The 12,396-nt window shown below is 35.6% G+C and overlaps 1 protein-coding gene across 1 annotated transcript; it reads right to left on the bottom strand.

The window, feature by feature from the left end:
* Positions 1–10,989: 10,989 nt before the first annotated feature.
* Positions 10,990–12,081, bottom strand: LOC101669923 (putative vomeronasal receptor-like protein 4). Its single transcript, XM_013049797.2, is given in 3 exon segments — positions 10,990–11,056; positions 11,059–11,202; positions 11,205–12,081. Coding segments are annotated over 3 exon segments (909 nt in total). The 5' UTR covers positions 11,923–12,081; the 3' UTR covers positions 10,990–11,009.
* Positions 12,082–12,396: the final 315 nt, after the last annotated feature.

Raw genomic sequence — 12,396 nt, 5'->3', positions numbered from 1 at the left:
GGCCGTTTCCATTAAAAAGATCCCTCACTGGGGGGCCTGGGTAGCTCAGTGGGTTAAAGCCTCTGCCTTCGGCTCAGGTCATGATCCCAAGGTCCTGGGATCGAGCCCCACATTGGGCTCCCTGCTCTGCAGGGAGACTTTGCTTCTGCCTCCCCCCCGCACTTGCTTCTCTGCCTACTTGTGATCTCTGTCTGTCAAATAAATAAATAAAATCTTTTGAAAAATGATGCCTCACCATGATCAAGTGGGATTTATTCCATAGATCCAAGGATGACATAACATTCTCAAGTCAGTGTAATAGAGCATATTAACAAAACAAAGCATAAAAGTTGTATGGTCATTTCAACAGATACAGGAAAAGTATTTGATGACAGTCCACATATATTTATGATATAAAAAAAAAACTCTCAACAAAGTAGGTTTGGATGGAACATTCCTCAAAATAATAAAGGACATATGGAAAAAAAAACCCACAGCAAATATGATCTTCAATGGGGAAAGACTGAGGCATTTCTCTCAAAGGTCAACAGTAAGACCATGAGGTCCATTCTCACCATTTTTCTTAAACATGGTACAGAAAGTTCTATCCACAGCAATAACACAAGTAAAAGAAATAAAAGACACTCATATTAGAAAGTGGTCAGACTGTCACTATTTGCAGATGCCATGATACTTATAAAATCATTGAAAGTAATGAATGCAAGCAAAGGAAATAGTCAACAAAGCTAAATGGCAACCTGTGGAATGGGAGACAACATTTGCAAATGATATATTAGAATAAAGGGCTAGTATCCAAGATCTACAAAGAGCTTATAAAACTCAACACCCAAAACCCAAATAATCCAGTCAAGAAATGGGCAGAAGACATGAACAAACATCTCTCCAAAGAAGATATGCAAATAGCCAACAGATACTTGAGAAAATGCTCCACATCACTTAGCATCAAGGAAATACAAATTGAGGGGCTCTGGGTGGCTCAGTTGGTTAAGCGTCTACCTTCAGCTCAGGTCATGATCCCAAAGACCTGGGATTGAGCCCCATAGAAGGCTATCTGCTAGCAGGGAGTCTGCTTCTCCCTCTCCCTCTGCCTGTTGCTCTGCCTACTTGTGCTCTCTATCTCTACGTCATATAAATAAAAAACCTTTAAAAACATTTTAGGAAATACAAATTGAAACCACGATGCAAGCAATTCAATGGCACTAAATTCATATCTTTCAATAGTTCCTTGAATATAAATGGACTGAATGCTCCAGTCAAAAGACACAGGCTATTAGACTGGATTAAAAAAAAAGCAGGACCAATCCATTGCTGTCTACAAGAGTCTCATTTTGAACACCTCCAGACTGAAAGTGAGGGAATGGAGACTCATTTACTATGATAATGGACCTCAGAAGAAAGGTGGGGTAGAAATTCTTATCAGAAAAATTGGATTTAAACCAAAGACCATAATAAGAGATGTAAAGGAACACTATAGCATACTTAAAGGATCTATCAAACAAGAAAATCTAACAACTCTAAATATCTATGCCTCCAACTTGGAAGCAGTAAATTATGTAAACCAAGTAATAACCAAAGTAAAACAGCATTAAAAATAGTAAATTAATTACAGGAGCCTTCAACAGTCCACTCACAACAATGCATACATCATCTATGCAAGTATCAAAAAAAGACGAGAGCTTTGAATGACACATTGGACCAGATGGACTTTGCAGATATATACAGAACATTCATCCTACAATGACAGAATATTCACTCTTCTCAAGTGGACATGGAACTTTCTCCAGAATAGACCACATGCTGGGTCGCAAATCAGGTCTCAACTGATACCAGAAGATTGAGATTTTTTCCTGCATCTTTTCAGACTACAGTGCATTGAAACTGGAACTCAACCACAAGGAAAAATTTGGAAGGAACTCAAACACTTGGAAGTTAAAGGGCATCCTGCTAAAGGGTGAATGGGCCAAACAGGAAATTAAAGAAAAACTTTAATGATTCACTGAAACTAACAAGAATGAAACACATTATTTCAAAATATACAGGATGCTGCAAAGGTGGTCCTAAGAGGGAAGTACATAACCATTCAAACCTCTCTCAAAATTTTAGAAAAATCCCAACTACACAAGCTAACCTTACACCTAAAGGAGCTGGAGAAAGAACAGCAAATAAAACCCAAATCAAGCAGAAGAAGAGAAATAATAAAGTTTAGAGCAGAAATCAATGAAATAGAAACCAGAAGAACAATAGACAAGACCAATAGAACCAAAATCTTGTTCTCTGGAAAAAAAAAATAAATAAATAAGATCGATAAACCTCTGGCCAGACTTATCAAGACAAGGGAAAAGAACTAAATTAATAAAATCATGAATGAAAGGGGAGAAATCATGACCAACACCAAGGAAATAGAAACGATTATTAGAACTTAATACCAGTAACTATATGCCAAGAAACCAGGCAATCTGGAAGAAATGGGTGCATCCCTGGAAATTTATAAACTACCAAGACTGAAAGAGGAAGAAATAGACAATATGAACAGACCAATAACCACCAAGGAAATTGAAGCGGTAGTCAAAAACCTCCCCAAAAACAAGACTCCAGAGCCAGATGGCTTCCTGAAGGAATTCTAACAAACATTTAAAGAAGAAATCATACCTATTCTACTTACACTGTTCCAGAAAATAGAAGCAGAAGGAAAACTTCAAAACTCATTCTATGAGGTCAGCATTATCCTGAACCCAAAATGAGACAAAGAAAAAGGAAAATTACAGACCAATATCCCTAATGAACGTGGATGGTAAAATACTCAACATGATCCTAGTCAATAGAATCCAACAGTACATTAGATGATTACTCACCACAACCAGGTGGGATTTATTCTTGGGATGCAAGGGTGGTTCAAAATTTGCAAATCAATCAATGTGATAGATTATGATTTTTCTTAATCAAGATAAAAACTTCTGCACAGGAAAGCAAACAGTCAACAAAACTAAGAGGCAGCCCCTGAAATGGGAGAATATATTTGCAAATGACATTACATAAAAGGGCTGGTATCCAAGATCTATAAAGAACTTCTCAAACTCAACACCCAAAACAGAAATAATTCAGTCAATAAATGGACAGAATATATGAACAGACACTTCTCCAAAGAAGACATACAAATGGCACAGGCACATGAGAAAATGCTCCACAGGACTTTGGCATCCAGGAAATACAAATAAAAAACACAATGAGATACCTCTGCACACCAGTGAGAATGGCTAAAATTAACAAGACAGGAAACAACAAATGTTGGCGAGGATGTGGAGGAAGTGGAACCTCTTACACTGTTGGTGGGAATGCAAGCTGCTACAGCCATTCTGGAAAACAATATAGAGGTTCCTCAAGACATTAAAAATAAAGCTGCCTTATGACCCAACAATTGCACTACTAGGTATTTACCTCCAAAGATACACAATGTAGTGATCCAAAGGGGCACCTACACCCTAATGTTTATAACAGCAATGTGGACAATAGCCAAACTGTAGAAGGAGCTGAGATGTCCTTCAACAGATGAATGATAAAGAAGATGTGGTTCATATATGCAATTGAATATTACTCAACCTACTGAAAGGATGAATACCTACCATTTACATCAACATGAATGGAACTGGAGGGGATTATGCTAAGTGAAATAAGTCAAGGAGAAAAAGACAATTGTCATACAGTCTCATTCATCTATGGATTGGATTATAAGGAATAGCACTGAGGATCACTGGGGATGAGAGGAAAAGCTGAACTGGAATAAATCATAGGGAGAGAAAAACCATGAGAGACTGTTTACTCCAGGAAAAAAAAGGTTGTGGAAAGGGAGGTCGGTGGGGAGATGGGGTAACTGGGTGATGGATGTTAAGAAGGTCATGTGATGTGATTAGCACTGGGAGGCAAGTAATGAATCATTGAACACTATACCAAAAACTAAGGTTATACTATATATTGCCTAACTGAATTTAAATAAAATACAACATAAAATTTAATTTCATTTAATTAAAAAAATATATATGCATGGTATGAATTTAAACCTTTTTTTCTTTGTTGAAGTCTATTTTGTGACTTAATCTGTGATCTATTATGGAAATTGTCCCTTGTATACTGAAAGGATGTGTATTCTGCTGTTTTCAGATGAATTTTCTGAATTTGTTACATCCATTAGGGCCAGTGTGTCACTCAAAGCTATCGTTTCCTTATATATTTTCTGTTTAGTGATGTGTTCATTGATGTAATTGGGGTGTTAAATCCCCCTACTATTATTATTTTGTAATCAGATAGTTCCTTTATTTTTGTTATTGTGTTATATATTTTGTTGTTCCTCTTTTGTGTGCACATTTACAATGGTTATATCTTCTTCCTGGTTTTTCCCTTTTGTTGTTTTATATTGGCCCTTTTCATCTTGTTACAATGTTTGTTTTAAAACACTGTTTTAGTTTCTCACTGAGGGTTGCTGGAGGAGAGGTATGGTGGAAGATGGGGTAACTGGGTGATGGGCATACAGGAGGGCACTTGATGTAATAAGCACTGGGTGTTATACGCAACTGATGAATCCTTAAACTATCTCTGAAACTAATAGCACACTATAAGTTAATTAATTGAATTTAAATAAAAAATAAATAAAAATAAAAAATAATAATGAAGTTGTTTGTCAGATATAAATATCACTAGTCTGGCTTCCTTGTGATGTTCCTTTGCTTGATAATTATTTTTGCATCTCCTCACTTTCAATATGCAAGTCTAAAATGAGTCTGTGGTAGGCAGCATATAGATGGGTCTTTTTTTTTTTTTTATCCACTCTGACACCCTATATTTTTAATTGGAGATGTAAGTCCATTTATATTTGAAGTAATTTTGATATATATATATTTATTGCCAATTTATTACCTATTTTGTCAATGTTTCTGTAGATTTTCTCTGATCATTTCTTGTTTGTCACTCTTGGTCTCTTTTGATCACTCAAGGTGTCCTCTTAACATTTCTCGCAGGCCTGATTGAGGGGTCATGAACTTCTTTAGTTTTTGTTTTCCTGGGAAACTCTTTATCTCTCCTTCTATTCTGAATGATAGCCTTGCTGGATAAAGTATTCTTGGCTGCAGATTTCTCCCATTCAGCACTTCGGATATATTATGACACTCCCTCTGTCTTGCCAAGTTTCTGTTGAGACATCTCCAGCTAGCCTGTGGGCCTTTCCTGGTAAATCAATTACTTCTTTTGTATTGCTGCTTTTGAGATGTTTTATATTTTGTAAATTTAATTACAACATATCTTGTTGTTTGTTTGCTTTTGTTGTTTCTGTTTGGGGCCCTCTTGTGTCCTGGATCTGAATATCTACTTCCTTCCCTAGATAAGGAAATTTTCTACTATTATTTCTTCAGGTAAATTTTCTGCCCCCATCTTTCTCTCCTCCTTCTGGCATTCCTATAATACACGTGTTATTATATTTGCTGGAGTCACTGAGTTCCCTAAGTCTATTGTCACTTTGCATAATTCTTTCTTTCTCTCTCTCTCTCTCTCTTTCGTTCTTCCTTTCTACCTTCCTTCCTTCCTTTTTTTCTTTCTTTCTTGTTGTTCAGCTTGATTACTTTCTATTAACCTGTCTTCTAGGTCACTCATTTGTTCCTCTGCTTCTTTCATCCTTCTTTTCATTCCATCAAGCATGTTTCTCATTTCATATATTGCGCCCTTTATCTCTATTATGCTATTCCTTACCTCTGTGTTAAGGGTCCCACTCATGTTTTCCATTCTTTTCTCAAGTCCTGCGAGTATCCTTGTGATTCTTGTTTTAAATTCTTTATCAGGCATGTTACTTATATCTGTTTCATTTAGATCTCTGGCTGTGGCCTTGTCCTGTTTTTTTGTTTTTTCATTTGGGGTAAATTTCTGTCTCCTCATTTCATCTGCCTCTCTGTGTCGGTTTCTCTGTGCTTAAAAAAAAAAAAGTCAACTGTGTCTTCTGCTCTTGAAAGTAGTGACTTTATGATGAAGGGGTCCTGTACTGTTTTGTTCCCTGTTTACCAGAATCTGACATTTCAAGAGAATATATTATGTTTGTTGCTTACACCCTAATATTATGCCTGATTCACTTTTCTTTTCAGTGTAGCTATCTGCCCTGACTCTGCCTGTTGAGGACTGTGCTTGCTTTCTGTGTTATTACCAGGACCCACACAGGCCAGCTTTATGGTGGCATTCCCATTGGGTAACTTGGGAGAGGGGCAGCAGTGTTATTAAAATTTGCCCTAGTCCTGTGCTGGGTTTCCTGAAATACTGTAGTGACTGGGGGCTGTGCACTTGGACAACCAAGGTGGTGAGGCTGAAGTGGGGCACTAAGTGGCCACGGGTCATGTGGCTGGGCATGATGAAGTGGCTAGATGAGGTGGGTGGCTGCAGCTGTGCACTTCGTGGATAGGTGTGGTGCAAGAAGGCAGCCAGGGGTCCATGCAGCTGAATTTGGTGAGTAAAGACAGCTGGGGCATGCAGCTGGGCCTGGCATGTGTTGGTGGCTGACGGTGCACAGCTGGGCTCAGCCAGGACTTTCTTTTTGTAATCCCAAACAATGGGCTATAAAATACTTGGTTATTCACCATTAACTGTGACACTGGCTGTACATCTTTCATAGATGATCTTTGGTGAGTCTAAAAATTTTTCTTCTACTCTTAGTTTGCTGAGAGTTATTCAATTGGGTCTTTGCTTTTTCAAGTGTTTTGCATATTTATTGTAATAATTATTTTTAATTCTATAATCTGTCAGTATGTTGCATTACATTGCTTGAGTTGGGAATAAAGAAAAAATTAAACAAAATTTATGTTTGAGATATAACCTTTCTGATTCATAGTGTATAATTATTTTATATGTTGGTAGATTCAGTTTGCACATTTTTAAATTATGTGTCTATATTCATGAGAGATAATAGTCTATAGTTTACTCATGATGGTTTTGTCTGGCTCTGTTTTCTGGGTAATAAATTGCTTCATAAAATGTATTGGTAAATGAATTGGTCAATTTTCTAGTTCTCTTCTTTTGAAAGTATTTGTAAAGGATTGTTATTTTCAAAATTTTTTTTAATATTTCATAGAGGCACCTGTGAAAGAGTCGATTAAGCATCTGACTCTTGATTTTGCCTTAAGCCATGATCTCAGGGTCCTGATATCCAGCCTCATGTCAGGCTCTGTGCTCAGCATGGGGTCTGCATGTCTGTCTCCCTCTGCTTCTCCCCCAACACTCTCTCTTTCTCAAATAAATAAATAAATAAGCAAAGGAAGAAACAACTAATGTTTCATTAATTTAAGAGGAAATCTACATAAGTCTGGACACTCTTCATGTCTGTGAAAACAATTCTTTACTCTCTTTACTTGTTATAGGTCTATTCATATATTCCTTCTTGAGTTTACTTAGATAATATATGCTTATTTGGAATTTAATCTAATTAGTAGCATTTCATGTTTTTATACTTCCACCAGCTAAAATGGAAAAATAAGGATTAATAATGTAGAAGAATGAGATTTTGAAGGCAACTATAAATACCACACTCACAGTTTCTTCTGTTTTAAGAAGGAGAGTATTACTACCACTGCTATACTTACTACTCATATATTTTATGTGGGACAAATACAATACAAAATCAAAACAAATAGGAAACTGCCTTTTGATTTTGGATCTTGTCAAGACCACAGACTAACACTTCCTTCACTTCTGCATCAATAATTACAGAGCAAAAATAAATTTGAGCTAAAACATATAAAATGACATAAAGAATGGCATTGATATGTGAATTTAATTAAATGGAGTGGCTAACAACTTGCAATGTCCAAACCATATCCACATACAGATATAATACCGAAGAATTTATGTACGAAACAAGTATTCATTGCAAGACAGACACTAAGCCACTTATATTTGTATTAGGTGGCAATAAAACTATCATACTAATAAAGAGTTTGTATATATAGAAAAACAAATTCTTTATAAGTACTAAGTAACTTTATTAAATAACTGTATTAGGTAGTTTGAGTAGTCCAGGAGACAGACAAATTGGGAGTGTTGTTGAGAAAAGAGATGATGAACATTTTATATTTGCCAGAGAAAATTATTCTAAATGGCACTACTCAAGGCCTAAAAAAACCCATAAAATGCATGAAAGCAGAAACCCTACATGACATATTCTCTGGGCTCTGTGAAATTATAATGCAAACTGTCAATTTAAATGGTGTCGCACTAAATGAGTATTTCAAGTAAGATCTTTTGCGTAACCAACTACTAGATAGAACATTCAAACAGAGATACTTCTTCAAAGACTTGGATGTACTAAAGAAACATGGCAAGTGGAACACAAGGACTGGAGTTTACAAAACTAGTTCTACCAAGAGTAACTTAATGTCACAAAATAAATAAATAAAGCAATTGTGATGTATGGACATACTCCATTAATAGTGGAAGATTATCCCATTAGAAATTTGTGCAAAACAAAGTATTTTCAAACACTATCAAAATAATCACATTCTACAAATAGTATTGTGATATGGTAACTTAGAAGATGGAAGAATTTGTCCAAATACATAAAATAGAAATCTTTATAAAATGCTGTTGTCTGCTGGGGTGCCTGATTGGTGCAGTTGTTAAAGTGTCCGACTCTTGGTTTCAAGCTCAGATAGTGACCTCAGGGTCAGGATATCGAGCCCCATGTCAGGCTCCATGCTCAGCATGGAGGGTGCTTAAGACTCTCTCTCCCACTCTTCCTCTCTCTGCCCCTCCCCACAACTCATTCTCTCTCTCTCTCAAATAAATATTTTTTAATGCTCTTGTCTGCCACAGAAATATCTATGCAAAGTATTTTCTCATGTGTGCACGTGGATATATGTGGTTTTAGTATAAAATATATAAACTCCAAACTCCCTTTACTACAGATACCTAAAGTTATTCAAAAGTTAAAAGAATCCTTAAAATGCCTAACAAAACTAACAAGAAAATAAAAGAACCAGGACCTGAAGTAAATAAAGAATCTAGGGAAGTAGTCAAACTAAGAAGCCATTTCTCCATCCAGACACTAGCTGACCACTAGGAGCTCAAACCTGTGTAGATTACCAAACTTGCCTCCAGGGTGATTGGAACAAAGGAAGAAAAGAAGTGCCTAGAAAACTCGAAAATGCGGTGTCCCAAATTTTACCATGAGAGACTGTGGACTCTGAGAAACAAACTGAGGGTTTTGAGGGGTTTGGTGAGTCTGGTGGTGGGTATTACAGAGGGCATGTATTGCATGGAGCTCTGGGTGTGGTGCATTAACAATGAATTCTGGAACACTGAAAAAAATAAAATTAAATTAAAAGAAAAAAGAACGGGTGAAAGATATAAATAAGTAAGCTAATGAATGAAGGGGCAGAAGAAATTACATGTTACATGCTAAAGATATCAGCAATATGTTTGTTTAAAATTTAATTTCTTTTTTTTTTCTTTTTTTTTTTTTAATTTTTTATTTTTTATAAACATATATTTTTATCCCCAGCAATTGCACTATTGGGTATTTACCCTAAAATTTAATTTCTTTAATAGACAATGAGAAAATACAAAATAAAAATGTGTCAAGAGCAATAAAATACACATTTGTCAAGAATATTTGGAAAGGAGCCGAATATAGGTAAGCCATTGAAAAATAAAATAACTCAGTTTGTACACAACTTTTTGTGAAATATTAAATTAGTCTGAATTGATGAGAGAAAAATCAACTTGAATATGGAGCATAAATATTGCAACCAAGGACATTAAAGAGAAGACATCTATGGAAAATTCTGTAGTCACTATACATAAATGAGGATTTGAATGAAAAGAAATAAAAATCATTTAATCGTTTCACTAGAGTATACCAGTGTAATAAAACAAAATTAAAGAAATGATGATGAGGGGTGCCTGGGTGTTTCAGTCAGTTAAGCATCTGTCTTCAGCTCAGGTAATGATCTTGGGGTCCTAGGATTGAGCCTTGTGTCAGGCTCTGTGTTCAGAGGGGTGTCTTCTTCTATCTCTGCCTCTGCCACTCCTGGTTGCTCATGATCCTGCACTCTCTTTCTCTCAAATAAATAAATAAATAAAATCTTAAAAAATCTTTAAAAAAACCTTAAAGTCTTAAAAAAAGAAATGAAAATTTTCTACTTTCAAAAGATATTTTTTAAGAAGGATATTATAAGTGAGAAATGCATTGTAACAAAAATGGATAAATAAAAATGCCAGAAATATTAATAAACCATGTAACACAAAATGAAAGGAAAAAAATAAAAGCACTGAAAAAAGGGGAAAATGTTGAAAGGCAATGAAAGATAAAATGGAGAGAAACCTACAAAAGTGAGAGCAAAATCTCTCCAGCCTTAACGGAAGCCAGAACACAGAGAAATAAAGAGGGCAGAGAGAGACTACTGTTCAACTAAAATTGGGTACGTAGTTAAATCTCTTGAAGTAAAAAGAATAAGTTTAATTTTCAAGAAAATATTACATTGCCAATAGATAATACCAATATTGAATGAAAGTACAATTAGTACTTTAATTAATCACTTTAATCACTATTATTTAATTACTTTTAGTTAAAGTTTATTTTTTATTCATTATAATTATTTATAATTTTATTATAAAATAATTTTATTTATTTAAAGCAATTAATAATTATGAAATCAATTAATTGATTATTAACCACTTTAATTTAATTACTAATTATAGTTCTTTGATTAGTACTTTAAAGTACAGTTAACCCCTCCTTAAGAGAGTTTTAGAAAGGAACTTGTAATCATATAGGAATATTGAATTGAATACTATCCTTGATAGTAAACTAAAGAAACTGGAGAAATGATGATATTACAGGTTTCAAAAATATTTAGATAAATTCAAATATCATTTAAAATTACATTTAAATTAAAATTAAATTTTAAATGTTATTTAAGTAAATACCATGTCATTTGAAGAAAGGCCAAATAATCATTTTGGGGGGTACCTATCTTATGAATAAGGAGTTAGAAATTGTTTATAATTTTTCCACACTCCTGAAACACATTTTCATCCTTTTATCAGAACTAATGAGTACCAAAGCACTAACAGTGGCATAGACATTGGACAGAAGCCTCTGGAAATCCAAGACGACTGGGTCATAAGTCCATAGCATTGTTGAGGAGAATGAGATGATGACGTCCACCCAGTACACGACCAAAGGACAGTATGGGTGGCCCTTTTCTCTGGAGAGGCTCTTGAGGAGAAGCTGGTGATGTGAAGGTGCTGGCAACGCCTCTGATGCCTGGACAGGAGAATCACCATGTATGCACTCAAGAGCAGCATGACTCCTACAAAGTAGACATCCCTGGATATCGTCAATGCTAAGATCAGCCCACTGATGACGGAGTCCATGGGGGAAAGTGAGCAGTGTTTACCGACATTCAATAGATTGGTCTGGGTCACGTTAAAAGATGCGACAGAAAACAATACGCAGTTACTGCTGAGAGACAAACTGAGAAACCATAAGATGATAAAAGAATGAAAGATGTACTTTGTGCATTTAGATTTAAACCTGGCCAACCAGGAGGTGCTGGGGCTGATGGTGATGACCTGGAGCACACTCAGGAAGCAGGTGGTGCAGATGAAGAGACCCCTTGTCACCCTGTTCAGGCAGAATAAAGCCTTACATTCAACATCATTCATAGAGCTCAGCGATTCCAACACTTCTGCAGACAATAAAGACAGCTCAGTAAAGAGTTTCATTAGGTGAACAAAGGACAAGTGATAGATGATCAAGTCAGTGGGCTTAGACCTGTGATCCAGAAGGAACACGAAGATGTTGAAGACAAGGAGGAGGATGTTGGCTGAGACTCCAAGACCAGCTTGTAAAAATTGGCATATTTTAACAGTAACATAAATGGCAGATGTGATCACCATAGTGGCAAAAAAACATATTTTGTATATCTGAAAAAAATAGACCTCACATCATCAATGTCATTATCTTTGTTGTCGAAATCACCACCATCACAATTTTTATTTCACCTAATTTTTATTTTGCCCAATTAATCAGTAAAACTATGTTGTATGAAGTCTGAGAAATGCAGTCTCAACATTATTTGTTCACCAATTTGGGTGTGTGAATATATATATATATATATACACACACATATACACACATGTATATATATATATATGCCATCTATCTACCTATTTGTCTATCTATCTTTCATCTATCTACAAAGAGAGAGAGAAAAGGAAAAAGAGGTTAAGAGAGAGGTGGGGAGAGAGAGGGAGACAGATCTCAAACAACATATCCATAATCATGCCAGGATAATGTACCCATTCTCCATACTCTTATGCATTTCTTTCATGGAAAGTTTTGCTTTCCCATTGTGCATTACCCTGTCTCAT

This window comes from Mustela putorius, unplaced genomic scaffold, assembly GCF_011764305.1.
Source record: "Mustela putorius furo isolate JIRA1106 unplaced genomic scaffold, ASM1176430v1.1 tig00003923_pilon_pilon_pilon, whole genome shotgun sequence".
Lineage (NCBI taxonomy): Eukaryota > Metazoa > Chordata > Mammalia > Carnivora > Mustelidae > Mustela > Mustela putorius.
This window is presented reverse-complemented; position numbering and strand designations above follow the sequence as displayed.